This window comes from Acartia tonsa, chromosome 6 (assembly GCF_053477335.1).
Source record: "Acartia tonsa isolate MP-2025a chromosome 6, ASM5347733v1, whole genome shotgun sequence".
NCBI lineage: Eukaryota > Metazoa > Arthropoda > Copepoda > Calanoida > Acartiidae > Acartia > Acartia tonsa.
In genome coordinates, this window is record NC_137265.1 from 40831754 (window position 1) to 40846740 (window position 14987).

Genomic DNA, 14987 nt, shown 5'->3' on the forward strand with positions numbered 1-14987 from the left:
ATTTACATCCCCATTGATGACACAAAATTACCCCTTCTGTAGATTACAATAAGTGGTAGTAACCTTTGGACACTCAGCTTAATGAACTAGCCAATTAAAAATTCAATTGAAGTCCCTAACTTTGTTAATCCGACGAATAATAAAAGGCTATCACAAAACTTTGGGGACTAGTGTAATAAACAGCACAATGTCCCCTCCCTCCCTGGGTCGTTCAGTTATTTTATTAGTAGCGCAAATGTTTTACAATTACGGTCTGTTTGTGTCCGTCCGTCTGTCATGGATACTTACGAAATAGCCGTCTTATATATCAAAAAGTAGAAACGTTTTTTTTTAATTGTGCATTACTATCTTGTTAACCAGTAAACCGAAAAAGTTCTCTCCCTTTATATAGATTTTGCTTAGTTTTAGGCTATTTTAATTCTAACTAGATGCTAGTTAGACAGTCACTAGTAGTAATATTATCCTTCTTTTCTATGTAGGGGCGCTTAAACATTGAAATGTAGGGAGGACTAAATTATGTATAATGCTAGAACATTTTGATATATTATATTGTGTTGTAATCGTTATCAACAAAGAAAATAAAATAATGATACATAAATGGAACTATTAAATAGATTTGCATGGCATAGATATATTTAGTATTATTTGATATCCTATTTACCCAATTTCCAATATAAGTAATCAATTGATAAAGAAAATATGAGTATAATAACCCGTATCGATCAGTTGACTACCCATAACCGCCCCCCCCCCACCAAATTTTTTTATTATTCGAAAATATTGTTTATATTGTCAAGGAGGGAGGGTACATTTAATACACTAGTCCCAATTTTTTTACAATAACGTTTTCTTATTCGTTGTCCTAACAAAATTGAGAACTTTAATTTTATTTTTATTGGTGGGTACTAAAGTTTCAACCACTAATTGTAATCTACAAAAGGGGAAGTTTCGTGTATCATTACTGGGAATGTACATCGATTTATGGAGCACATTGTCTTATCCCTTAAGATCCCTCTTTTATCATTAGGATAAATGAAACTCTTATTCAGTGGAGTTCTAACTCGTTTTTTACCTATTCTCTTATATAACAAATTAAGATGAGGAGGGGGGGGGGAGAGTTCTTTTGTGATATAAAGGATTTTTTCCCAAAATATTATATCATTTGCAAATAAATAATAAGTAATCTATCAACATATAAGAAGAGAATATAGGTTAGTATTCAATATTCCATGCACATATTCAGGGGTTGTACAATGGAAGATTATTTTAGTTTTTTTGTACAATTAAAAATGAAATATCCTTTTAATAAAAACATGAGTTACAGCAATATTTTTTTATTTTTAATTTGGAGGCAAAAAGTTCCTCTTACAGAAATAATGATACTTTTCATGATGCATGTCGAGCACAGAGCCCGCCCTCCCCCTATCATTTAGTTTTGACTAGCACCTTTGGGGGTTCTAACCTTGCGGGTCCTATCTATACCTACGCTGTACTAATTCTAAGTAACAAATTCAAACCAACCTAGCATGACCTTGAGTAACAAACAAAAGTACAAAAACTACTCCACCCTTACTTCACATTTTAATAATAATTGGAGGTTTTTGTACAGCGCCGAAAAGTATATATTTATTATAAATATATTATGTATAAAACAGACCACTGTGGGCTAGAATTGAATCAAGACAAAAGTAAGTGCCGAGCCCTGGGACTTATGTGTGGTAAAAATAGACATAAAACCATGATTATTCCAGGTAAAACCAAAATATTTCAGCGGGGGCTTTTTGAGAAAATTAGATTTGAAAATTTCAAGTTCAATTTCCACCCCCTAGGAGTTGCCGCATAATCATGACAAGAAAAGCAAATATTATTTATTTTAAATTTTGAACAACTTTGCTTTTATGAAGTCTTTCATAAAACCTCTCTATATATGATTTATTTTAGGCTGAATTTTCGTGACCTTTGCAAAGCAATTGATAAAAATGGCCATTAATTAACTCCCTTTTAAAGTGGTTTTATAAGGAACATTATAAAAGCAAAGTTGTTCAAAATTTAAAATAAATAAAATTTGCTTTTCTTGTCATGATTATGCGGCAACTCCTAGGGGGTGAAAATTGAACTTGAAATTTTTAAATCTAATTTTCTCAAAAAGCCCCCGCTGAAATATTTTGGTTTTACCTGAAATAATCATGGTTTTATGTCTATTTTCACCATACATAGGTCCCAGGGCTCGGCACTTACTTTTGTCTTGATTCAATTCTAGCCCACAGTGAGACATAATATGATGTATATGTAGAATATTGATACTCTATTCTTATTCCACTTTCATTAATATTCCATATCATTCTTCTATTATATTATCAAGCAGCTGCGCTCATAGCTTCGGGGGAATTCGTTATATATAGGCCAAGGGGGTTTGACTTCTATGAAGCTTCCTTGAAAAGGAGAAATCAATCGGCGTTGGTCAAACAGACAAAAAGACTATTTCTATTTTTTAAAAATTTAAGAAAGAGGTCTGATTTTTGTTGTGTAGATTTCCCTAATATTTATATCTTATGGACAATTTTGATCTTGTATTATTAAAAGTTCTAGTCAAATGTTCTAAATTTCTCGTAAATGAATAAGATTTTAATTAGTAAACAAAATAGATCCTCCTTAGATCTATAAAATCTGTAATTAAAGATATAAAGATAATATAGAATGGGCTATCAGGGCACACGCCTAGACTAAATTGATAAAGGTTTATATATAGGGGCCACCACATGGCCACCTGCCATCATATCAAAATTCAATTTTATACGCCTTGAAATTTACCCCATTTACCCCCTCATGTAAAATATTTGGCGAGAGACGCACTGTAGACTGATAATGTGTGCAAGTTTAAATTGTACAGTAAAGACTGTACATTATATTGAAAAAGTTATTCCGAAATGTTTTTTAAATGAATAAAACAGGGAGTAGACCTTTCAGCCTTTAATTGTAAGCTATATAAATGGTAGTTTTGTACAAAATATACACTACAAAATCTGACCCTGAATAAATGACTCATCCAATATTTTACTCCCTTTAACTATCTACCACAGACCACAAATATAATTTATATTTAATTAAATAAACAAATTCAAAGCGAAGCTTTTTTGCGTGTATGCTATAGCGGATATAAGAATGAGAGACTAGAGACGTCCAAGCTTTTTATTTTGAGGGGGTTAAATGATGGGTTTCAAATGTTTTAGGGGGGGGGGGGTAATCTAATGTATTTCTTAAATTTTTGAGGAGGTAAATACGGGGTTTCAAAGTTTGAGGGGGTAAACACCTCTTTACCCCCACCCTTGGACGTCTATGTTGATAAACTATCTTTACGTAAAGATGAAAGTCATACTTTGATTTTAATCATCATGGTTTTATATTAAGAAATGTTTTTAAAAAATTTTTCATGGAAATTAACATTCTTGTTTAAGTAAATTTTAATAGTATAAGATGCATTAATTCAATTATTCATTGAATTTAAATAATTTTTAATTTTATAATGAATGATAGGTATATCTTGAAAAAATCAAAAAAATCAACCCATGATTTTGATATTTGAGTTTAAATAAATGTTGAGGAATTCTAAATGCAATGTTATGGATCTTAATCTATTTTTTACTTTTGTTAATGAAGTTTTCATGCAGAAACACATAAGGATAAGAGGTAGTGACATTTATGTTGCAAGTGGACTACCCGTAAACCCCTCGTATACCCTCCACCCCTCCCAAAAATGTTTCTATGTGCATTAAACTTGCAAGACTCTGAACCTGAGAGGATCTTTTGCTCCTTTTAAAGAAATGCAAGTGAAATTTAAATGCAAGGGAGGTATGTTATGTTTGTTGAACTTGCGATTTAAGATACTCTGCTAAGGGGGGGGGGGAGGTTAAAAAAAATATAAACAAGGATATTGCACCTGAAAAAATGTCTGTTTTGTCGCCAACTTTACTGATTATTCATAAAGGAAAGCATTTCTTAAGTATTTAGAGAAATATGCAGAAAAAACATTATATTTTAATGTTCAAAATTATCATTTCAGCTGGCCAAAAAGTTGGGAGTTTTCTTTAAGGTCCCCTGTCCATGAGAGAATTTTATGCCTTGGGTAAATTTTTTTTTCAGGGATAAATAATAATATTTTGAATGAGAATTCTAACTTTAAGTTCAACAATATACCTTCGAAAAATTTTGTTTAATTGTATTTTAATATTTTTTGTTTTTTTTTATGTAATTTTTAAGTTACTTAGGTACCTATGGATATTATTTTTCTTGTTATTTATATAAATTTTATGAAAATCAGATAATGAATTTCTAAAATGGCCAGCGCATCTGATAAAGAACTTGCTAAAATTAAGCAATTTAAAGCAACCCGTAATTTTCAAATTTTTGGCATGTAATTTTTGGTTGTAAAACATTGAAACACAACCACAATGGATTTATTATTACTTGGATCTTACACCAGATTTTCATGTTCTCTAATAGAGTGGAACTTGTAGCGGGCTAAAGTAACGATATCATCCATTACCCCATCCCGTACCCTCCTATTAGGTTAATGAACTGATTAATAACTGACAGGGAAAATAGTAACCTAAATTGACGACAATTTTTCCCCTGTCATAATATCCACATATATTCTACATCCATTACAGCCACCGCCACAACAAAAAGTAATGAAATTACAGACTTCAAATTTGTTTTCTCTGGCTTGTCAGGGCAAAATTATATTCATTCTTATTTGAATTAATGATGGTTATTGTCAGGGATTTTCAGGGATAAGACAATTAACAATAAATTGATGTAACTAACCAATTATGATAAACAAAATCACTCCCATTATGTAAATTGAAATCATTAGCAACTAATCACGATTTAACTGAAGTCTCTAAATGAGAGAACGTGTTTATGAAAGTTTGAGGATCAGTATAGTTTAGTCTAATGTCCCCTCACTGTTGTAAATGTTTCAATCAAGCTGTTACTGAGATCTTATACTTCAGAGGAACAGACCAATAAAACCACACAAAAAACAAACAAAGAAATATTTTTAGAAACACTGATGTTTTTAAATCCAAAAGATTTAGGCAACTCCAAAACAAGATAGTAAAAAGTTTTGTTGAAAAAAATTTTAATCTCACATTTCATTGGCCCCATTTTATATTTAAAGTTGCCTGGGAGGGAGGGGATATTGGACTGTTTATTACACTACTTCCCAAAGTTTTATAACAACGTTTTCTTATTTGTTGGCCTTACAGCTTTAGAGGCTTGATTGGTTGGTTCATCAGAGTGTTAAAAAGTTTTAACCACTTATTGTAACTTAGAGAAGGGATAATTTTGTGTATCATTATTTGGGATGTACATCAATTCATCGACCATTGTCTTATCCCTTTAGATCCCTGAAAGTTGCCCACATTGCAAATACATTTCTTTAGAAATTCAGGCTTTTTAAGGATTAGATTTTCTTTCTAAACTTGCTAAAACAGATTGTTAGAAAGATAAAAAAGTCTCAAATATAAAAAAAACTATATTTTTCTAAAACCATAAAATACTAGATTAAAATAAGAGCTAACCGTTAGTAACGAACAAGAAATTGAGTTACAAAAATGTTAATCCTGAATCCTAATAGTGTTAATGAAAGAAGCATGTAAAATGAGACATGAATAATCCTCCCTGTTAAAAAAAAAAATCCACAAATCTGCATTTTTACAAAATTGGCTTCGTTCAAACAGGTTTTGATGGGGTCATCGCCCCCCCCCCACTCCATACCTATTTGAAAAAAAGATTAAAAATGTTGGGGATTATTTTACAGTTTAATGTCGCACTTCTTTGTAATGAAATTCTAAGAATTGTAAAAGGATTCCGTTTACGAGATCTTTCGGGACACACATATACAACTTTATAGAATAGGATATGCTGAAACATATATAACTATTAATATAGGCATCTACACATCGGTGATCCATACATAATATAACATTAACCATACCTACTTAAATTTTAGATCAATTAACCACATAGGTAGGTATACTACGTACCTAATGATAAAAAATATTTTTTAATTGTATCTTGATGCATAATATTTCCAAATTGAAACAGATTAAAGACGGTTAAATATATATACTTCCTGTCCCCTCCTTATTAGTCATACAACAAATCTACAAAAAAATACCTTCTTATTTGAATCCGTAAAATAGTTTTAAAAAGCTTTAAGAATAAAAATGTAATTCTAACTAAACTACTAAACTTCGCCAATATCTAATAGCTTGATTATAAATATTTGCTATTGTGAGCTTTGCAGTTATGTAAAACCATGCTAATGTTATATATTTTTTTGCAGGTATGAATCTTTTGCGGAATAGATGAAACCCCCAGTTGGGGGCGAAGAGGGTATTTAAAAGATTTGAACTGTATATTTTACCAGGGATTGAGGAGACATAGGGCTAATTATTAAACCAGTCCCCAAAGTTTTATAATTACGATTTCTTATTCGTTGGCTTAATTTCTTTGGAGTCTTTTATTGAATTTTGAGTGTTGGATCATAAAGTTGAGTGTCCAAACGTTTCAACCACATATTGTATTATACAGAAGGGGTAATTTTGTGTATCATTATAGAGTTTGTTACATCAATCATCGGCCATTGTCTTATCCCTTCAGATCCCTGATATTTTTCAGTGGGTATTAACAAGTATTTAGGACTTGGTTCACAATGCCTAAATACATCCTTAAGCTCTATTCAACAACCTTCAAAAGAGAAGATTGCTTTTTAGTAGCGCAGCTTCTCTATAATTAAAATAAGGCACAATTTCTGACAGCAACGTTTAGAATGCAGTAGCGATAAAGAACATGTAGTAAGGAAAGTGATATTGAAATTAGACGAAGCCCAATCTGTCCCACTTTTGAGCAAGACGATTCCTATATGACGTCATATAAAGGGAAAAGAAAAAGGGAAGTGGGGGGGGGGGGGAGAAAATCTCTTCAAAAGAGATGGAAGAAAAGGGAATCGTCTTGCTCAAAAGTAAGACAGATTGGGCTTCGTCTTGAAATTAAAGTAATTATGATCCCTAAGTTTAAGTTTATGTACTCGTTTAGCCTTCCGTTGGATTCAAAACTAACTGATAAAATAGTAGAGTCCAAACTTTAAAAACCAATATTTGTAATATAATTAAAAATAAGAGGTAATTTTGTTCTTCAAAATTGAGGGTATATTTATATTGTACCTTTACTAGTTCTATCAGCGTAGATACTCTACATGTTGTACAAATTAGTTTTAAACATATTTGCAATAAGCATTTCTAAATTGTTATTTTTTTCAAATAAAGAAATAAATGCATAAAAAAGTAAATGATTATATTGAATAGTGAATCTGTAGGTAGGTGAATATAGTGTTGTTTAATATCAAATTTCAAATCTTGTATTAGCTTCTTATCCTTATATATATAATACATAATACATGTATAATAAGGCTAATGCAAGTTCTTTTTGTGCAACTGCCTTTTTGTCATAAATGTCACCTAAAGTTCTTAAGTTTTTACTTCAATATCACAGAAAGTGGCGTTAAGCAGTCGATATTTTACTTTTTAATTTGATTATGGGTTAAAGATAAAGCATTCTATGTCCCAAAGCATTACAGTACAATTGCATTAATTCTAAATGAATATGAGCATTAGGTATATTTGGAGATATTTCAACATTGTGATATCTTTATGCTAGAAACTTTTATTCTAAAAGGGATGTGTTCCATTTTTGTTTCTTCGTTTATTTTTTGTTCTTTCTGCAAAATGCATTTCTAGAGTGGTATACAGTTTTCAAGTATTATTTGATAGCAGCGCGGCTTCTGTAAAATTGCCTTTGTATGTATGTTGATTCTTTATAGATCCTAATTGTGTGTTCAAAATTCAGGAAGGTTATTATTAAGTTTACTGATGTGTGGCTTAAGTTTTGCTTTTTTTAGGTAATCTGGTAGCTAATGACCATGCTTACATTTAACCCAATTATTAGGCCCCTAGAGGCTAAAAGTGTGGCCGCTATTATTGTATTAATGAATATGTTATGAATATATTTATCCTTGCTAAATTAAATACTACAAAAGCAAAAAAATATCTGTATCAGTAATTAATCTGTCAATAGGTAAAATAACAGTTCTAGATTGCAAAACTAATTAAAATTGTTAATTAGGGTTGGTTTTGGCAATAAAAGGATTGTTTAATAGCCATCTAAAAAGTACATTTTTGAGTTGGATTTCAATAAGATTTAAACGGTTTAAATCAATTAAAAGCAATTAAGAAGGATTTTAAAAGTGCTAAAAAGTTATTTTTTCATTAATAGTGGCTGTGCGTAAAGCATATAGGAGCTCTGTATCTAAAGGGGAACGATGTAAGCAGAAGATAGTCGAAACCATGCTATCAATTCAACTTTTAGATCAAATAGCCTAAAACACACCCTGGAACCTATGAGAAACTTCCATGGAATTCAAGATCTTAACGACAAATTTGAAATCCATATTGATATGATAAGTCATGTTTTTGGCACATTGAAATGATTTTTATTTTGTATAAAACTGGAGATATATAGTAAAATACCTTGTAAATGCATTTCATAAAACTTTATTGGTCTTTCATGTTTCTGAAAACTCTTTTTATTTTACAGCCAAGATTTTCTACATTATAGAGTGTCCCTTAATACCCAATATGTCCGTCAATTTAATAGGGCATGTATTTTTTCTTCTTCTTTTATAAGTTTTTGGAAATGGTTTTTACAGCATATATGCAGAAAATTGCAAATATATTTTCTGTAAAATTATTTTTTCTCGAATAATAAATTAATGAAAGCGCAATATAATAAATAGAATGGAAGCTAAAGTAAAAATATACACTAGGAACGGTATGATTTTGTTAAAATTCTGACAACGTAGCAGAGAGTGGATAGAAAAAGAAAATACCGAGAAATCATTTCATTACTTGTTTTCCGGCTTCAGGGAGGAAGGGGACATTGTTTTATAAATCATACTGGTACCCAAACTTTTATGAACACGTTCCCTCATTCGTTGGCACATAAATTAGGCACTTTTATTAGATCTTGATTGTTTAAACTTTCTAATAATTTAAACTACGGATGGGGTAACTTTGTTTTTATTATCAGGGATATACATCCATTTATCGTCAATTGTCTTATTCCTTAAGATCCCTGAGCATTAAATACAAAAATATTAATAAAATGAAGTTCACATCAGTCAAGGGGTAGCAACTACAACCTATAACTATTTTTTAAAATAACAGTAATCTATAAATTTTCACAATATAGAAACCATGCAGATATTGTATCCTATTATATAAAGTAGTAAGCTTTTTTTGTCTGTAGCGAAAGATCTCGCTAACCGCTGAACCGATTAAGTTCCCCTTAACAGGGTAGCTTCTCATAGGTCCCAGGAAGGTTTATAACTATTTTGGGGGAGGGTACATTGACCCTCCTAAGAGAAATCGCCCCTAGAAAAAAAATTCCCCCCCAAAAAATATTTTTTTTTTACTTTTTCTTTTAAAATCTAAAATAAGAAATTGGGCGATCAAATTGGATTCCCCTCTCCTCAAGTGCCCCTAGAGGCCTCTAGGGGCGTAGCCGCTAGTTAAACAATATTTTAGCTAAAGATTGACGTACAGATTTACTTAAACTGTAGAATAGCTGTTCTCAGATAGTTTTTATCTATTGCTAAAATCAGAATTGCCATGCCTACATATTTGAATCTATTTACGACCTGTTAATAGCCTAGTATTGAAAAGAGCCCGCTGTTCAAAATCATGGAGGGAGGGGATATTGGGCTGTTTATGACACTAGTCCCCAAAGTTTTATAATAACGTTTTCTTAATAGTTGGCTTAACAACATGGTGACTTTTCTTGAATTTTGATTGGTTTGTTCATAAAATTAAGTGTCCAAACGTTTCAACCACTAATTGTAATTTAAAGAAGGTAATTTTGTCTTTGTGTATTACTGGGGATATACATTATTCATCAATGTATCGGTATACCTAAGCTACAGAAATTAAAAATAAGAAAAAATTTTATCCAGAAAATTACTGCTGATACATTACAATTGTTTTTTTCTTGAATTTTACTTGATCGATTTAAAACATATTGTAACATAGAAATTTTCGGCAAATTTGGTAAGAAACCCCCTCCCCCCCCATCACTTATTTGGACATGGCACACAATGATACAATGGACTTGAGTTGGAATTAGGTAAATCAGATAAGAAATTCACAATTCTTAAAGCATGGAAATATAGGAAGGGCATTTTCATCAGAGGGAAAGGAATACCTAACTCACTCATACCATAATATCTTAAGTATGTTATTGAGTATTTTCAAATTTGATCCAGGGCAGGTTCTAGGCTATTTGATGGGTCTTGGTGTCACCAAGCTCACTTACCAAAAAAATGACACAAAAAAAATTATCACCCCAACCCCAATTTTTTTTTGAAAAAAAAACAGAATATGAGGACCTACCCCTTAGTCACATTTATCGGCGAAGCCCCAAAAGGCAAGGGGTGAAGTCACTATAATATATATATATAACATATCTAATGATCATTTTTATAATTATACAAAATTCGGTTTTGATTATAATTTGTTAATTTATGCCTACTAGGCCCTTTTAGCTATTTTTGTCTGTAGTTAGTTTTAACCTTCAAAACTTTCATTTATGCATGTTTGCTTGAGGAAGATTGTATCAAGGAAAGACACACGGATATCCAGTTATATGTATTTATATGTATAGACTGTAAACAAACATAAAAACATTTTATTTATCTGTCCTACAATACCAGGGAAGGAGGGGATATAGGACTTAAAATATACTGGCAACCAAAGTTTTGTAACATTCTTTTTTATTTGTTGGCTTAAAGCTTTAACTTTATTAAATCTTGACTTTTTATTTCATGCATCTTCCCTTGTCTTATCCCTTGTGATTCCTGGCTTTAAATGAAATAAGAAATAGTTATGACCGTTATTACCAGTTTTAAGATTGATTTTGGAAACATGCTAACCGCATAATTCAAATCTTGAAGTTGCTTCAATTAGAATTTTTTTCCCAAAGCTATTTTTTGTCATAAAAAGCTAAACAAATCTTTTTTTTAATATACAAGGCAAAGCTTTCTTTTTTTCCTAGAATTGTTTTTATTACTATTATGGTTATTTTACAATTTTTTGTTTTAATGTTTAGCTTCGCTTTTCTGGATATTGTCTTCCTTGTTTTCACCCTTAACCTATTATTTTGAAAAATACCCTATATACATGACACAATGTCCTTTGAGATCATCCAGGGAAAAAGGATGTGATAAATGATAACTTTTTTGGACAAGGGGGTATCCTACACCTTTAGAAAATAACCTAAAACAGAGACAAAAGACAGACAGAAATCGTACTACTTTTTTAATTTAAAAGGGGAAAGAATGGGGGCAGAAAATATCCTAAAACCACCCCAATGCTAAAATATGAATATTACAATGGCCTAAAATTATACCAGGATCTTTGTGAAGCTTTTCTAAAAGAGAAAAACTCAATTAGTTCAGTAGTTATTGAAATCTTAAGTCAAAAACCTTATACTTACTACTTTATATTGTAGGATAAATTTTGCAGTCAATATTAATTTTATTTGGATAATTTTTCACGTTTACCCATCCTTGATCCCTGCATCCTCTTGCATTGTTATGTCCTTTAAAATGTGTGTAATCCTGGTTTTTACTCATCCTATTTGACACGGCATTGTCCTCCTTTTGTCCTGTATCTTCGTAACCATCAGGGCTTTTAAGGGATAAGACAATGGATGATAAATTGATTTCCACCCCAACCATGATAAACAAAAATAAACCTTCTGTAGTACTAGTTGAAGTTTATACCATACAATCAAAATTAAATAAAAGTACCAACAAATTAGAGAAAATGTTCATGAGACTTACTTACGGTACAATATCCCTTTCTTCCCTGGTAAACAATACAAGGTAAAAGTCATGCCCATCTATTGTTTAAATTTACCACTTGGAACCTTGTCTGTCCATCTGTACATAATATATACATCTTATACATTTAATTAAACACAAGGTCTTTATCTCTTTTTATGGCTGCTTTATCAGGCTTGTGACATCAAGATTATTATCCTATCATATAAGGGTTTTTGTATGTAGCTTATGATTTCGATAACTGCTGAACTGATTGAATTTTCTATTTTTGGAAGCTTCTTATAGGTCTCTGAATTATTTCAGGCTATTTAATTCTTATATCTAAGTTTGGTTTTAGGCAATTTTCGGACTTTCCTTACTCCTTCGAATACAGAGCTCCTAGATGCTAGGAGCGCAGCTGCCAGTGTACATTTAATATAAATATACATAAAGAAAGTGCAATAAAATATATTGTCTGCAGCTTTTCAATTTCCAATTCTTCAAGATCAGTATAAGGCTTACTTGAAAAATTTAATCCAATTTAAAGATCAAATAAAAAACTTACAGCTTTACAGCTTAGATTCATTGTAAAATACATTGTTTGTCGAACTTATGGTTATTTAAAAGTATAAAGGTTGTGAAGGTTATTTAGATTACACACCAGGGTTCTTAGGGGATAAGACAATGGAGGATTAATTGATGTATACCCACAATTGTGATGAACAAAAATACCAAAATAATATTAAAATTATTTGTTGAAAAGTTTGAACTTTGCTAGTTTGTAGGAATCAACTGCAAGACTTTAGAAGTACCACATTTTTAAAAGTTAATGAATCATAGTATGTTTGGTTATCAGTTTGATATGCAGGCCAATGCCCCCTCCCTCCCGCCCTGAAGAACACAGATAGCTAAATATTTGCTTATCTGTAATCTACATTTGAATTATGTTACCAGGGAAGGAGAGAACAATGGCAGATTATCTATTCTTTTCTTTTTGTCTACCATTTAGTTATTGTTATTTGTATTTTTTAGGTGGTACGGAGGGGGATAATTTATTATTTACCATTGTCCTATCATTAGAGAAATACACTATCGCAATGACCATGTGTCGACTCTCAATTGGGCCTTTGAAAATCAATCAATGGTAACTGGAATATTAACACGGCCAAGTAGCAGAAAACAATTTGCTAGCAGACGAAAAAGGTCAATACTATAGATCTGTTGTCCTATCTCTGCAATGTTAGACAAAATATTCACAATTTAACATGTGTGCCTATGAAAAGTGAAAATGAAATAGATAGATAGATAAGAAATCAGATTAAAGATGTTGTCTTAAATCCATCAAATTATGCAAACAAATTTATCTTAAACTAGAATTAAATCTTTTTGTTTTGAGTTTGAATCAATTTTTTAATCGTTAAATTTATATTTCTAATTTTTTTCTTCCAAATCGTACGTGAGTCAGAAATTTTGTTGTAAAAAAACATGTCCAATTATTGATTGATAAATACAAAGTGCTGAAAAGTTGGCCCACAAAATTTTATTTAAAGGCTAAGCAGCCGCTCATACTTTGTCTTGGCTTTTGCGGTAAACTGTCGAAAAAGGACTCATTGGATGTGACCGCTTAGATTCTGCGGCTGATCGAAAACAAATAAAGTATAGGCCGCTTGTTGATAAAAAATCGTTAGCTGTGCAGTTTAATTTAATACTTTAAAGCTACTGCAATGCTAAATCGCAGTTCTGAAACATTTTTTTTACAGAGTTCCATTGCTTTTTAGATTTTGTTAAATTAGAACACCCCCCCCCCCTTAGTTAAAAAATGTTATATTTTTGTATGACCCCCTTCGTTCCGTATTTGAAAAGATGTAGGGTGGGGCTAAGTTGTAAAGGAGGAGAAAAAAGATTTTAAAAGTCCTAGTTTTGATTGATAATATCTATTCCCCAAAGTATATTTATTGAAAGTAATGTTTTTATTCGCGATAGCTAGGTAGTTTAACTAAATATGTATTTCTTTAGTTATTTCTTTACAGCATGTTTTCTAGATTTGATACCACTAATATCATTTAAATGAAAAAGTTTAAGATCTCAATAAAAACTGAACCGATTGGGTTTTCTTTTTTAGGTTTAGATAGGTCATGTTTTGGTTTTAAGCTATTTCATTTTCATATTAAAGCCTTAAGATGGATTTAATCTATTTTTGTATCTTCCCTCGACCCCTTTAAAAAAAAAAACTTTCAACCCTTGCGGGAGGCATTAGTCTAACAATAATACCTATTTTTACCAAGGCTAACCTATTAAACTGTTATTCGGTATTCGGTTGAATATGTGAAATCCCATGTGCGTTAAATCTACTCTCACCGACCTAGAGGGCAAAAATTTAAAACCATCAACTTAACATACTTTGACAGTTATGTATAGAGACTTAAAAATTTATTTATTTCAGGGAGTGTGCCGCGCTGGGGGGCCTCTTTCAACAAGTAGTCAATGACATGAAGGTAAGAAGACGTAACCAGTTTTTTTGCGGGGCTCCAGGAATAAACGGATACTTAAATGTGCCAGTGGATATATAGAATATACGTGGATATTATGACAGGGGGGAAATAGTTGTCAATTTATTTGCTAACATGGACATTATTTATTGGTAAGTTTGTTAATCCAGTAGGATTGGAGGGGATGGGAAATTGGGAATTGTCATTATAGCCAGCTACAAGTTTCACTTTAACAGAGGACATGAAAATTTGGTGTAAAATTCAATTAATAATATATCCATTAATGCGCCTAAAAAATTAACCTCCATTTTTTTTTAAATGACAAAACTTTTTTGGGATGTTTAATTATTCTTATTTTTTTCAAGAATATATTAGACATTACAATTTCTAACCCAATTTTAAATGGTTTAAAGTCAGAGGCAAAACAGTTGTCCTCGCAATTTCTGTCCTTATATTTTTAGATTAATTTAGAAATACCTTTATTTTAGACCTAAATATACAACTTTTTTTACCACCTTATAAATTAATGGTATTCCATTAGGCCAGATTTTTATCTTTGT

The 14987-nt window shown here is 31.2% G+C and overlaps 1 protein-coding gene across 5 annotated transcripts in view; it reads left to right on the forward strand.

The window, feature by feature from the left end:
* LOC145322680 (uncharacterized) overlaps positions 1-14987 on the forward strand; it is a 126434-nt gene that overhangs the window by 6924 nt on the left and 104523 nt on the right. For all 5 annotated transcript variants that reach the window (XM_080164876.1, XM_080164877.1, XM_080164879.1 and 2 more), the window contains exon 3: positions 14382-14433. In XM_080164876.1, coding sequence (XP_080021002.1) covers positions 14382-14433 — 52 coding nt within the window. The remainder of the gene's footprint in view (positions 1-14381; positions 14434-14987) is intronic.